The sequence below is a fragment of the Ruditapes philippinarum genome, unplaced genomic scaffold (genome assembly GCF_026571515.1).
Source record: "Ruditapes philippinarum isolate M1 unplaced genomic scaffold, ASM2657151v2 ctg215_1_1_1_1, whole genome shotgun sequence".
NCBI lineage: Eukaryota > Metazoa > Mollusca > Bivalvia > Venerida > Veneridae > Ruditapes > Ruditapes philippinarum.
The window spans coordinates 213,314-229,413 of NW_026854703.1; the positions used below are offsets into that span (position 1 = coordinate 213,314).

Consider the following 16,100-nt stretch of genomic DNA (forward strand, 5'->3'; position numbering starts at 1 on the left):
CTAATAATAATCTTACACCATTGTCGGCAATGTTCCTAGTCTAACCACGTGTAGTGCTTATAGTAATCTTACACCATTGTCGACAATGTTCCTAGTCTAACCACGTGTAGTGCTTATAGTAATCTTACACCATTGTCGACAATGTTCCTAGTCTAACCACGTGCAGTGCTTATAGTAATCTTACACCATTGTCGGCAATGTTCCTAGTCTAACCACGTGCAGTGCTTATAGTAATCTTACACCATTGTCGACAATGTTCCTAGTCTAACCACGTGCAGTGCTTATAGTAATCTTACACCATTGTCGGCAATGTTCCTAGTCTACCACGGGTAGTGCTTATAGTAATCTTACACCATTGTCGACAATGTTCCGAGTCTACCACGGGTAGTGCTGATAGTAATCTTACACCATTGTCGACAATGTGCCTGCTCTAACCACGTGTAGTGCTTATAGTGATCTTACACCATTGTCGACAATGTGCCTGCTCTAACCAGGTGTAGTGCTTATAGAAGAAAGTATGTTTGCGTACAACTTGCATGTTTTATTTAGATGCTTTTCTTTTGCTGATATTCTTTTGAAACAAGAGATAGCATAATTGAGATAATTGGCTACAAATATTTGATATCATTTAATATAAAAAGAAAGATCAGTAAAATGAAATTCTTGAGATTCAGTTCCCCCACCGTCATGAACGTAAAAAGTCGGCAAATAGCGATGTGAACATTCGGTGTAAGTAAAAACTTTCCCCGATAGTTCCAATTGTCATTTTAATGCATAATTTCCAAAAATGTTTGAAAAAACACTTACGTTTATTTTATTACAGGGTGTTGGCTTAAAAGTCGTATACTTCTATATAAATTCACATGCTTTCTGGTCATTATCATTGGGCCTTTAAATATGTTTTCATTTAACTTTCTAAACACAATTCATGAAAAACAATTTATAACTAAGATGCTTTAACAATAAAATTATCAATTTTGATTGAAAACTGAACCTCTTCCTGTTAGATAACGTACCCGGGTCACCTTCAAACCAGTGCATGTTAAAACAGACGCGGATTTTAGGGCATTAATCTGCAGATCTTGTTCATATTTTGCGTTGAATTTCGTTTAGTGATAACAAAAATAGATACATGAAGGCAATCGGCGATGATCATGCAAGTTGAACTGATTGTATAATCAAAATTTCTATGTTTGTTTGACCTTTTTAAGATCCGTGTGCTCTTCTGTTTATATTATCTTTTATATCAGTATCCAAAACAGAACACAAGGAAAATATACTTTGGAAAAAATAAGATTACATGAATGTGAGCGTTTCTCAGTCAAATTAACATGTCACCGCGTGTTGATCGAACTTGCGATATCCCGCTTACCCGCCATTTAGTGTTGTCTTATGAGCGAAACATATATATATTATACATTTTTAAAATTAAGTTAATACTATTTCAAACAGTTTTTTAACATTCCATCAATGTGTTCGTTCGTTTTTATTCATTATATAATCTGCACAGTTTGTTTTCAATTAATGATCTATTTTTCGTGTATTCGACGAGTTAAAATAATTTGTCAGATGATAGAAAATTTCATTAAATTGGTACGTTTTGCTTGTCTAAAGTTTAAATTGTAAATCAAACAATACAAATAGCCATTTTACTGCTTGTTCTGTTCTGAATTATAAAAAAGACTACAAAAAAGCTTTATTATAATTGGTATGACTGCGAAATAATAACCTTTAATTATAAAAGTGATATCATCTTGATTTCTAAACATTTTCAGGCCATAGTTTAGCGGATTTCTGTATGAATTCTTTTTTCTCCCCCACTTTTTTTTGAAAAACAAATTATTTTCTTAAGTTTTATTAAAGGCAGATAACATACCTTTATTGCTAAACAAAATCTAAATATGTGTGTGGATTTTTGACACAGAGATTGACAATATTACATTTGTTTTCTCAAATCTGACACTTGTGCTAGCGTGATATATTACACAATATTAGAAATAATGGACTAAAATTGTACAATATTATCTGTAAATAAACCTTTTTGACTGTTTATGAGCTTTTCCAGGACATTACTTGATGTATTATCTTTTTTGTTTTTTCCTGCGTTTAAAAATGCACGTATGTCTTTATAACACAATCCGACATGATGCGAGTTGACTTTTATACCATCGCTACGCTCCAAAAAACGAGAGCAATTGGCATTAGTTTAACATGTGCATTAAATTTCAAACAAAATCTCATACTTTCAAGTTGTGTTCGTGTGTGTTTCAGAGGTTTGTCGTGTGACCTATGTAAGAATTATACTTGCTTTGGCTGTTAATAAGATTTCTAGTCAGATTCGAGCTTGCCTCCCTATGCCATGCCACAAACACTTGTATACCACAATGAAAATACATGTACCTTCTCTGGTGTTGGTGTGCTGGCCATTGTGATTGTGTTAGTGTTAGGTTGTTTGCTTAACTACATGTTGTATAATATTACAATATGCACATTGTGAAAAATAATTAACTTATCTTGTCGTTCCAAATTTCATATCAACCAGAGGGACTGTATTTACTTCATGAAGTCTAATTAATAATAAACATGTTTACATCCAGATTTAGTTTTTAAGTCTATAAAAATATAGGAAAACACACTAAGGTTTAAGGTTGACTACTCTATTTGATAATACTATACCCTTACATTTTAACTCGATATGTGAAGGAGAAAATAGGTCAATCACGGGGTACGTTTTCAACTGTTTAAACATTTATGTAAAATTCAAGCTTTTTTAAAGAAAATCGACATGTGACTTTATCCTCCTTGCTTTCCTCTATATTTACCCATTATTATTCGGACTTTTATGCATTTTTCATCGAGATATTATTTCCGTCGTGGGTTCTGGTGTGCCCAAAATATGCAATGCGTATGGACGTATGTCGCTAAACGGACTCCAAATACAGAGTTTTCACAAAATCTTATCCCAAAACGAGGCTTAACATTCAAACAAGCCCTTATTGAAACATTTATTGAGATTGGGCTCAAAATAAAGGAATTGCTGGACAAATTCCAGTCGAGGTCCATATGTGCTGAAGACATCCATATAGATCCAAGCTACATACATGCTAAGTTAAGTATCAATAAGTCAAAGTGAACTGAAGTTATTGAGTAGAAGCAGAAAATCTGAAAATGCTATTGTAAGTAAGTGACCTTGACCTTGCTCCCAGATATCTAATTAGATTTGGTGTCAATAGGTCTGAGCAAACTCAAGCTATTATGCAGAGACTGATTTTTTTTCGAAACAGTGACATTGACCTTGATCACATACATCTGGGTAGCAATTCCGAGTTGCGTCTTCCACACACCAAATTTGCTGCAAAAGGTCACAGCTAACTCAATTCATTATGTGGAAACTGAATTTCTATTTTTAGAAACAGTGACCTTGACCTTAATCATAATCACCTGGATAGCGTCTTAATATAAACTACCTATACATACTTAGTTTGGTGCCAATATGTCAATGCAAACTGAAGTTATTAAGTGGAAACAACTTAATTTGAGCCGCGTCACGACAAAACCAACATAGCCTCCACGCAGTCTGGTCAGGATCCATGCTGTTCGCTATCAGTTTCTTTACTTGTAATAGGGTTTGTAAGCGAACATCATGGATCCTGATTAGACTGCGCGGATGCGCAGGCTGGTCTGGATCCATGCTGGTTGCAAACGCATTACGTTGGTTTTGTCATGACGTGGCTCATTTATAATTTTAGCAACAGTGATATTGACCTTTATCACAGACACCTGGGTAACAATCTCAAGCTGCGTCTTCATATAAGCTACCGTCACACAAAGTTTGGTGTCATAGCAAACTGAAGTTTTTGAGCGAAAACTGAATTTCTATTTCTAGCCACAGTGACATTGACCTTGATCACAGACACCAGTTCTGGGTAGCAATCCCAAGCTGCCTCAAGTTATTTAGCGGTAACCAAAAGTTGCCCAACCTCGGCATTAAAATAACTGGTTTTCGTTGAATAGGCACTATATATTATTATTATTATTGTAAAAGGACACTATCTAAAAGTACAAAAGATACCTTTTAGGATGTTTGCAAATATATGTACTTGTTGATACTATAATTTTGCTTATTGAGTGAGACTTTTAATGGTAACATATACAAAATTTTAACTTACGATGATATATATTCAAGTATGGTAAAATAAAAATTATAAATTACACCAGGAAAGAGCTGTCAATTTTATTTTCAAATCAGAAGTTATGTCATATTATCTCCTTAACTTCAGGATAGACGGGCATCACAACTCGAGATTTGTTTAGGTCTGCTGTAAATAATGGTCTTATTGGATTCTTTCTCTTGTCTTTTATAACAGAACATCCTCTTAAATGAAGACCAGCAGTATCATTATGTAATACCTTACTCTCTGTCAATTTACCACGGAACCTTTGATTGAAAATGTAGTCTACATCCAAAGACAACACTCGTTCAGATGCTGTCCCGTCACGTGATTCTTTAAGCTCATGCACGAGTCTGCACACCTAACATGAAATTCAAATTAAAACTTATAAAACTGTAGAATATAGTGTCTAAATAGAAACAAGTAATTGTATCAGGCGCAAGTCTTTTAAAACATTATTTGAACTATGTACATTCATACGATATGCATTAAGTCGAACGTTTTCAATTTAACAATGGTATTGTTTTGCAACAATAATACAAAATGAAAGCATGGTTTCTGAAAACAAAGGTACAAGTATTTTTTTCCAAGAAAAACGAAAGCTATTTATGAATGTTGTTTCGTCATTTTAATTTGACCTGTCATGGTAACATAAAAAAATGCGTGTTTCTCATTATTGCATATAATGAAGATTTTTTATTGTTGCGTGTCTTCGGTAACGTTTATTTAACAAACATTAATTTAGTGTAATACAATTTATTTTGGCTTGGATAGTCCGGAAACACAACAAACCAATGCCATATTTTCTGATTATCCTATATGTTAGGAGAATGAAACAACATAACAAAAATATATGTTAAATTATTATCCTCTCGACTTTTTGATAAAAACAAATAAAAATGTCAAAAAGATGGCAACATAATCTAAGATGAATGTAATAATGTTTAGATTGGGTACTTACATTAGATGTCATTGTACATATAACAAAATCACACATGACTAGAGTATGAACATCTAACAAAACTCCTTTCAATGATGATGTGGAATATCTGACACCTTTCGTTATATTGATGACATCTTCGTGATAAACATATGTATAATTAGGATATCTGTAAGGTGATAAACATTTAAATATTACACATGTTGGATGATAAACATTCAAATAAACGTTTCAATAAAAAGGATACATGTAGTGTACTAAACCTTGAAATATCAGACTTATAAAGTAGGTTATTAAACATTGAAAATTCAAATGACTGACAAAAATATATAAGATTATATATAAGACGATAAACATACAAATATTAGAATCTATAAACGGTAATGAACATTCAAATATTTAAATGTGTGTAGAATAATGAGAATATACTCATTGGGCTGGAGTATTAGAAAACATTTTAGGTGATAAAATTTTCAAATATCACGATACGTGGAGGATGATACACATTCAAAAGATAGGAATCATGCACGAAGTAGGATTATATATCTACATGGTGATAAACATGTAAATGATAGATAAACGTTCAATTGGTATATCTGCAGGGTGATAAACATGTAAATGATAGATAAACGTTCACTTGGTATATCTGCAGGGTGATAAACATGTAAATGATAGATAAACGTTCAATTGGTATATCTGCAGGGTGATAAACATGAAAATGATAGATAAACGTTCAATTTGTATATCTGCAGGGTGATAAACATGTAAATGATAGATAAACGTTCACTTGGTATATCTGCAGGGTGTTTTTAAATATTCACGACACGTGGCAGGATGATACACATTCAAACGATAGGAATCATGCACGAAGTAGGATTTTATATTTACATGGTGATAAACATGTAGATAATAGATAAACGTTCAATTTGTATATCTGCAGGGTGATAAGTATTCCAATATTAGAATATTTTATTGGTTATATAAATTTAAAAAAAAAACATTTATATCTCCTCAAGTCATGATAAACATGGGTATTATTTACTATTAGACATTATCTTATTTATCAAGGCATTTGTATATGTAACAGCAGTTGTTTTTTCTTCTTATACGATAATAAGGCTTGTAATACATGTATATTGAAATGACTGTACATGTATATATTAGCTGAAAAGCAACACTATCAACAAAATTTTTATTATGATTGCTTAAAGCTGATTATACCCACTTTTGTTGAGCTTCTCGTATGATATTCGGTTCATCTGTGGCAATAAAAATATATCGTGTGTGTGTATTATTTATCAAGTGTTGGTTGAACCATTGGTCGGCATATTTCATATATTCTCTCAGACTGATATAGTTAGCTTCATTTATCTTGTCTGTTCTCCTCACATGTAATCTATAAATATAATATACATTGTTTAAAACAATCAGCAAATATTGTAACTACTCCTAACGGAAGCACTAAAATGTCAAAGTAACAATATTATTAAAATAATGTGATGTAGTTTAAAAATATACCATGGTGATCCCAAGAAGAAGCTTATCGTTCAAGTATTCAAGTGGTTAAGCAAAATTTCATTGCGAATGTAAAAACTTTTTGTTTGCAAAGCTATAATGTTCACACATCACAACTCACATTAACATCATTCTAACAGTCCGAACATTCTTTTAAATTAACATACTGTAAAAACGAGGAGATAAATTATATATATATATAAAAATGCCTGACTTATACATAGTTATAGTCCTATAATAGACAACATTAAATGGACACATGCCCTATAAGTATTTCAAACATTGATAAAAATAGATCTTTCATCAAAATTTATGATGAAATCATATTTTCCATGCTTCTGCCCATCTAATAATGAAAAGGACTCCTCTGATTTCTTTTTTGTTTGTTTGTTTGTTTTTGTGTTGCTTTTTTTGTTTGTTTTGTTTTTTTAAATGAAAGGACTGGACTTTTTTCTCAAATTTGTGTACCATTTGATTTAGGTCTAGACCAATAACTAGTGTGTTATTTTCTAGATCATTACTTCACCCTGTTTTTCATGAAGCATTTTTTTAATGAGCAAAATGACCAACACTAAAAATGAAAAACATTACAACGCTTTTCGCTCAAAATGACTAGAAATGGTAAGAAATGACACAAGCTAAATAAACCTTTCGTCTCTTTCAACTAGTACCCCTACTTTAAATCTTTAAAAAGCAAATGTGCCAATCTAATACCCCTTTTGTTATATTTCTTGACTGACCTAAATGACTGTCGGCATGAATAGCGTTTTCTATGAGTACTAAACTACCCGAAATTATTGTAAAAAATGATATTGGCGCGACTATGTTTTATTATAAAGTATTATTTATAAATTTATACTAATTATATTCACCCAACTATCGGTCGTCTGATATTGAGTTTGTCTAGTTGTTTGTGTATGTACGATTTCAAATCTATATTTGGTCTGATAAGATAATCTACAAATTGTCCAATCCACCAGATTTCTGGTTTGCTATGTACTCGTTCTAGTCTGTCAGCTAGATCGTCTGGTATAGCAAAAGGAAAGTAGTTCTGAGGATGAACGTGCAGCATTAATCGTGGTAACTGAATGGCTTGCTTGTCTTTAATTTTCTCCAGGTCTGTGACAACAAAAATATCATTATACCATTGATCAGTTAAAGATTTAGGAAAAGAGAGAACCTGATTCCAGGAGTATACAAACTTTATTTTCAATAAATGTACTTTATTGCTTTTTATACCATGTTTTGACATTTCAAAATTTGTAGAGTACTGGATATTGCAAATTGGTTGAAATATTTCTATTTAGAATTGGTGGGCAGTTTGAAAATACTAAAAACATTATCTGTAGGCGATTGGAACGTCTCATTTCAAACATGTTGCTTCCTTATATTTTATAAATTAATGAAAGGATGTCGCTTTCAAAAATGGTAGCTTAATTTAATTTAGCTTATATAGAGACAAAATTTTGAAATAAGCATGTACTATATACAGTTTGTTTACTTTTTACCACAAATAGATAATACAAATCATCATCGAAACCAATCATATCAGTTTAGCTTTGGTTCCATGTAAAGAGTAAAAACCCAAATCCATATCAAATGCAAATCATACCCATATGGCCTCATTTTTTATCAAGATAAAATACATATCGATCCCTTACTTGTTCTGCAAGATTATGTGAAAATGTGAGAGAAAAAGAGATCATTATACATTGTTGAAAACAATACTGAGTCTATTGAACTCGTACATAGCTACAAACAGCTGTTTACTCGACTTATATAATTCATAGTGTACTCATCAAATATATAATAACCTCATAGTAATTCACGGGTAATAAAATCTTTCTCACAACACCTAGCTGTTTTAATTTATAGTACTATAACAACAATTCGCAAACTTTATTTCAACAGAGGGCTAATGTATGCTTCTTTAAACCATTCTTATATTGCCCTGCATATTTCTATATACTTTATAAATATCAAACCACGTTTTTGACTAAGGATAACTGTTTTCTATGTGGCTGATTTGTGCCATGTTTTATGGGTGACAAAAGTTTAAATCACACAAACCTTATATAGTATAAGAGTTTAAGAGTAGAAGGAGAATATGGCCCATAAATCTTGTAAAATTAGGAGTTCCGTGCCTAACCAACTTTCGTACATATTTACCAAGTGTTTTTAGAAGCGTACTTAAATGCAAGAGATGGTTTTATTCTAATAATTTTTCGCATTTTTTTTAGCCAGAATCACATTTTTATGCCAGAATCGAATTCCTTCAAATTTGAATGACCCTGAAATGAATGTCGTAATAACATTAAATTACTTATTTTCACATTTGTATCGGCTACTTATGAAAATATGGCATATTAACTGTTGGTTAAACCTTTTGAAGAGATACAATGATTTATTAAATTGTTAATAAAATACTAATAGCATTTTATGCTTTGAGTATCGCCTTATTGCCCTACTCAAAATGCCAATGCGCGAAATGCACTTTTTCTCAAACTAGTCTCTTTTCTCTTAAACTATCTATATCTTACTTGTAGTGTGTGTAACTGTGTTGTTCATGGTAGATGTACAGTTAGTACTAATTGGAAGAAACACAGTCTCCCAACCTTTAGCTGCATAACGCCAACCTTTCGACTCTAGTATAAGTGTTCTGTGAGTCGCGTAAGCCACTATAAGACAGAGGGTCACTTGGTGTAAGCCGCTTCCAAAACCAACTTTAAGAAATGGAAAACAAAATTATGACTTTGTCAATGAAACCGTCGGCTACATGTGCAATAATGAGGCTTTATGATTATGAGAAAATAACCGATGCTTCGATTATAATGATGACGACGACAATGTTCGTCATTATCGAAATAACGTAGTCTATGGTAGCTTAAATCAAAGTGCTGAAGGCACTGCAGTTGCGTTATTGATGTGGTGCGTCACAAGCTCAAAAATAACCATTATTTGACTATTTCCCGACTATTTCGGGGGCAGATAATTCAATGAGTGAAGGGTGTTGCCAGTTGAAAAATATAGAGTGCACACTATAGTTAATGGGTTGAATCAATCATTCTATGACATAAATGTATAACACTCGGGTTACATAACTCGAATTGGCGCTTTTTTGACAAGAGCAACAATTTCAACAACAACTGTCAGAGGAAACAGCATGCTCGACTTAACAAGTGCCGTGTGGCAGCTGTAAAAAGTTGCCTTGTACTTCACTTCAGTGTTGTTATATTTTTCTGGTCCTTTGGGATCATTGATGTCAGCACTATTTAGTGTTGAGAATTGAGTACCGCTCAAGCCGGTACTAAATGTTGCACTTATTAACTATCCCTCATGTACAGACTTAATCAAACAGAGTCTTTAATTTTCATGTAAATTTGTTGTAATGCTTCCGAGGTATCACGTTGTTTCCAGATTTTCTTTTAAACAAATACTGGAGGCAAAACTATGAAAATAATATGATATAAAAAAAATTCTGTAGAAGTATCAAGAAACCAAATGATGTAATAAGCAAAAAAAATGAAAGTGTGATAATTTAAAAATTCACCCAAGATGTTTATAATGAAAATCTTCACTAAACTTATGTGTCATGATTATCTGATCAGTATTTGGAAAGGTTTGAAGTAAATTTCATATACATAAAGTAAATCATGATATACAAAATAGCATAGATTGTGCATTATACATTAAAGTATAACAAAACCCTTTAAAATGATATGTCAACAGAATTGTTCTTACATGTATTCGGTTTACAAATTATTTTCTTTGCAGCAGTGCAGTTCTTGGGATTCTAAAATTGAAAATGAAATGCATGTACTAACGTGAGCAAACTGATTTATATCTTAATATGCCCATCTGGGTAACACCGTTTATTTACACTACAATAGTAACGATATCAGATACTAGTTTAACCTGCATGATTATTTTACCTTGACCTTTATATTATCAGTACTATTCCATTAATGCTTGAATGGGCAGTTCTTATTTATAGACAGGCGATTCTCGCCACTAGCCAGTTCTGAGATTAAACTTGAAAAGCTCACATCTGTGTTCTTACTTCAATCTATTCACATTTGTGAATTACTGAACTCCGTATCCATAATAAATATACGTACATAAATTACACAAGAAACATTACAAATAGGTATAAGGGTGTCGGTGCCATCTCCCAGCATACCTTACATCTTTAATATAAAATGTGTATTTTACATAATAATTATGTTAATGTAAATACTATCCTTTGAACAAACACACCTATATACATCATGCGCATAAATATTAACATACATACCGATAAACGCATCTATTTTTTTTTTAAAGTTTATCAATCAAACTACCACATTTTATTAAACAATTATTATATCTGTTTCGAGTTCAATTTCCTTTTCACTTTTTAGTGTAGTTTTAACAATTAAAGATCTTGCAATTGCCCATCTATTATTTTACATCTTCTGTCAAGTTTGTATTTCTATAGATATTCCGTGCTAATTTCAAAACTATTTATTAAAACCAATACATCTGGTAAGACGTTTTTTCTTTTAGATTTATATCATTTATAGTGAAACGGATTACACCGAACATAAAACATAAACTTGAAATTATAACATTTATCAGCCACTGAACCAACAATTAGGGATTCCGTTTTTCTCTAAACTCTAGAGTTACGGGCCCTTAAACTCTTCAATTTCAAGTCATTTTGAACAAGGAAATTTATTATTCTGGGAAAACGGAGATAGTGGCGTGATTGGAAAATGTTTACAAATGTTATTGTTCCTAACCTGAATCATATGGTACACAATCTTGCCTGATATGCAAGAAAATACTGTCTATAAGTTTGAACAAATACATTTTTATTATTACTTTTAATAACACATTAGGAACCTATTTGATATTTCAATGGTATAAAATATTTTTCTTTAATCTTGGATATAAAACTAACCTGAAGATAAAATAGTCTTCTTTGTACAAGGTCCCTCAACGTTTTGAGTACTGTTACATTTTGATGCATAGATGTCACAGGTTCAGTTACATTCTTGTCTCGGAAGCTAAGTGATTGGCTTTGATTCTTGTCTACATATCTACCAGATAGAAGTTTAATTAATTGCCTGAAATAGGCATTTTAAACAGACTGATTTAGGAAGTAAATTTTAAATGCAAATCTACACAATAAAATGCTTTACAAATTTATGTTAGTGTGATATAGAGAAGAAGTTATTTTTCCTTCTCATGGGAAAGAAGAACTGTATTTGTTGAACCTCGATGAGACGTGACAAGTAATATTAAACTTCACCTAGAAGTCCAAAAGCATTAAGAATGTAGATGAACGCAGACATCATTTGGAAGTTTTACATTGAGATCAGAATTAAACAAATTCAACCAGTGATAGAGGACAGAAAACAGTTACTTATACTTGTAATCATTGAACAAACTAAGCAAAGTTTTGTAACAAATGGCAAATATGTTATTCCTCATCAATTTTATCGCAACTATATACTAATTGTCATTTTTGCTTGTTTTAATTATTTCTTTTTTCCCTAATTTCATAGTGCTGATCGAGCTAGTCCATATGTTCAAATTACAATTTACTGTACTTCAAGATAAAATTGTCCGGTCCATTATATCTCGTTTTACATCGTACAGTTGTTAGTGTTTTACGATTAAATGAACGAAGAAAGCCAGTGTTAGTGAAAGACCATAGTTTTAAGTGCAATATCACAATGATCGAGGGATATCAGAATTGAATGATGATTCGGCATCAGCAACATTTTTGCCTACGATTTTGGTTCCGACAGCTTGATTTAGCTATTATCAAGATAAATCTACTTACGGCCCCTCTACTTGCACTCCTGCATGTTTATAACATTTTTTTTTAGTGTTGGCCTAGAAGGAATTTTTGTTTTTGACATTACATACGTGTTGTATTATAAAACATAAAATAAAATCAACATATAACATAATAAAATGTATAAACTAATATATAATATGTAATATACATATAATTTATAATGTAAAACATTGGTCAGTAAGTACATATAATCCATAAATTAATGTAAGTTTCTCACCTGCTGTCATCTAAATGATTCCAAACTTTAAGCGGCCGGATATTCTGTTTTAAGCATAATAGACTCCACGCAATGAAAGTTATAAAACAGTAAAAACATGTCACACATACTGCATATTTCCGGCTGAAATACAAGTAACATGTTGATATCAACCTTTTTAGGTATTTATTGTTCTTTACAATGTTAAATATCAGTTTAGCTTATATTTATTAGTTATTTTAGCCCCCCCCCCCTGCCCCCCACTGCCCCCTCCCCATTTGCGCGGTATTGTCAGTAATGTGTCAGTGTCGCTGTTAAATTCTTACAAATATTTTTTTCTCTCGAATTTTCGTTTAAATTTTATAAATCTATTTTCTAGAAACAACTGTCAACTTCACTAAAAAATTTGTCTTCAACCGAGTGTACTTGTGTATCAAGGAATAGAAGATATTATGCATGGATAATAATATTGTTTATATTTACTGGTGCACCTTTTTAAAATAATAAATGTTATATGATTGTACATAGTTGATGTATAATAAATACACTGTCTGGTTGATAAACTTTACAAGTACATGTACCAGGTGTGTCTCAACTAATTCCTGGATTTTGTGCGTTATCTGGAATGATGGGGAGACGACAATATTTAATATATGTTAATATATTATAATAATTTACAAGCTGTTATAGTAAATTTTTTGTTTAGCTCATGGTAAAGACAGAGCTTAATTACTTGTAGACGTGTTTCCTCATGCCTGATAGACTTCAAGCTGTTATGTCAGAGAATAAATGCTGCAAATGCTAGAGATTCTACTGTTATACTTAATACGCATGAATAACCTGAACAACCAGTGCATGCAGCTGTTTTGGTCTGCCACGTTTGCATATACATGAATTTCATTTTTTTTAAAATTCATAAATGGTAAAAATCTTTTAACAAAAAAGGGGCCTCCGTGGCCGAGTGGTTAAGGTCGCTGAATTGAGATCACAGGTCCCTCACCGCTGTAGGTTCGATCTCACTCGGGTCGAAATCTTTCTTACGGAAGGTCGGTGGTTCTACCCTGGTGATAAAGTTGTCAGCAACTTAACCCATTCAAAAAGAAGTACATGTACAGAAAAAAAAATCTTCAAACTTTGTCTAAACTAGACAAAAACATTAATTCAACATCGTATCATAATCAAGCTTAGAAAAGAAATGTGTAATAATTGCACCTTTCCCTTTAACAAAGGTGAACATATGGAAACGACCATGTAGCAATTAGACGGTGCATCGAGGCACTTGCAAGGCTACAAAATCGTCTTAACTTGTAACATGTAATGTCTAACAATTTATTATATGAACATGACATAATAAAAAACAGAGGTAAAGGTAAATTGCTAATTTATAAGATGTGGAATGTTACTTGTAAAAGAATAATTTGAACTAGTAATGCGTCCATAGGACACGGATACCACCACATTCCACTGTTTTGTCAATCTACTGACTCTAGGTCAAATGTTGTAACACAAGTTGAAAATCTTTTAATAAGTTAATGACAAAAACTCTACAAATACAGAATAATTCCACAAGAAAAACCCAAGGTGCATAAGTACACATGCTGACGAACATTCTTGTATACTTTCAGGACTACAGGTCAAATACTTTTCGAGCTATGCATGAACAAGTCTATAATTTATACTCAGACAAGGACCATAACTCTGACAAATCAGAATCAATCCAAAAGAGACATCAGGTGCACAACTTCACATCCTGAGCAACTGTAAAGTTTTTTGACCCTAGGTCAAATACTGTTTGACCTATGTGCGATACAAGTTGCAAATGGCAAATTTTACTAAGTACTAAGTCAAGGGCAATAACTCTAAAAATACTGAATAAATCTACACACAGGTGCACAACGTCCGATATTAAAGGCACCCGGGAGGACATTTTATGATATTCCTTTATAAATCAGTCAGTTGTCAATATGTCAGGAGAGCAGGTAGTTGCTAGAGGCAAGGAGAAGACCAAACAAATGGTGAGTGAGGCTACACCCACGCAGACCTTCTCCTACGGTCACCTCTGTGCTGAACCTCGTCATATATTGCTGCAACAATTATATCTTTGATTGCCTTTGCCGTAAGAATCATCCGCGTAGACGTTCTTGCTCGACGAGAAGGTCATGTTTAATTCAAAAGACTTTACAAATACAATTTTTAGGCAATTACAACAAACTCAAGCTGCAATTACACCAACATTTTTAATCATGATCCTCTTTAATATTGCAAGGTTAAAGAAAAGGAAAATTGCCTGCGTTAGGTTGCTTTTGTCAATAATAACACTACTCCAAGAAACGTATTTTAAACAAACTGATGTGTGACGTAACTTAGGGCCCAGTTACACAGACGGTCGGTCCCCAATCGGTTATTTAATTTTAAATTTACTCGCTGTTATGATCGGTTGTCATGCGTGATTTTATTTTAGGTTTTCTGTGTAAACGGCCATCGGTGACAGAAAGCAAACTCAAACGGGAATGGGTCGATGATTAAATGCTGAAATACTTTTGGTTTTTATCGTTTGTAAATCGGAGCTAAATCGGGCGTAACGCTGATAAATCGGTGTTTGATAGAAAGTCATCAGTGGTTAAACACTTTCCGTCAGATATGGCCGGTGATTCATATTTGGTTATCTTTGTCCGATCGGCGATATCGGTGATTAAGAGCTTGCACATCTCGTGATATAGGTTGCCGTCGGTAATTTTTAAAATATTTTCACCGATCGAGAATTTTAAACGTGTTTAAAAATCTCAATCGGTAATTTTTCACCGACGAAACTTATCTTTCCCCAATAGCAGTTGATAGGTGGAAAACAGGTGACCAATAGGTGATATCGGTGATAAATACGCTGTCATCGGTCCACTCCATAATTTGGCTAAAAAAAACTACCGATCAATCACCGATGGCTCTGTGTAACTGGGGTGTTAGGAAGCAAATATAACAACACCAGATACTTAAACACAATGTGGTTGATTTTAATCTGCAAGTCGCAAACCTGTATTCTTTCAAAAATCAAGTACAAGAAATGACTGTACTGATAAAGATAGGAGTTTGGAGAACCAGACATCTTTACCAATTAACAACCAGTCATTTGTACCTATTTACATAATTGCTGCTAAATTGTTTCATCTATATCAAAAGTGAAGATTTTAGAGGAAAATAATAATATTTACTCGACATTTCTTTCACAAAATAAATTGAAACAGAATACATTATCAAGTACATTATTATATCATTATTAATTAATAAATCAGATACTTGATAAACTTACTTCATCTGTTACGATATATTCCGAGTTGATACACGAGCTTAATAATGTATTAATCTTGATTCAATTGCTCAAGCATAACTGTAATCCTTTGTTTGAGATTACGGCTCTACAATAGTGCACATGAT

The 16,100-nt window shown here is 32.5% G+C and overlaps 1 protein-coding gene across 2 annotated transcripts; it reads right to left on the minus strand.

Annotated features, from left to right (window-relative positions):
* Positions 1-4,220: 4,220 nt before the first annotated feature.
* LOC132740792 (alpha-(1,6)-fucosyltransferase-like) lies at positions 4,221-16,100 on the minus strand. 2 transcript variants are annotated; one of them, XM_060728781.1, is made up of 9 exons: positions 15,976-16,100; positions 12,693-12,815; positions 11,570-11,708; positions 10,369-10,420; positions 9,168-9,350; positions 7,500-7,746; positions 6,338-6,508; positions 5,134-5,281; positions 4,221-4,533 (listed from the first exon to the last, which is right to left on the minus strand). In XM_060728781.1, exons 1-9 carry the CDS (start codon positions 15,978-15,980, stop codon positions 4,258-4,260), a joined length of 1,344 nt encoding a protein of 447 aa, XP_060584764.1. In that variant the 5' UTR covers positions 15,981-16,100; the 3' UTR covers positions 4,221-4,257. The 2 variants fall into 2 exon arrangements, with proteins under 2 accessions (XP_060584764.1, XP_060584763.1); XM_060728780.1 differs by having other exon boundaries at positions 11,570-11,735.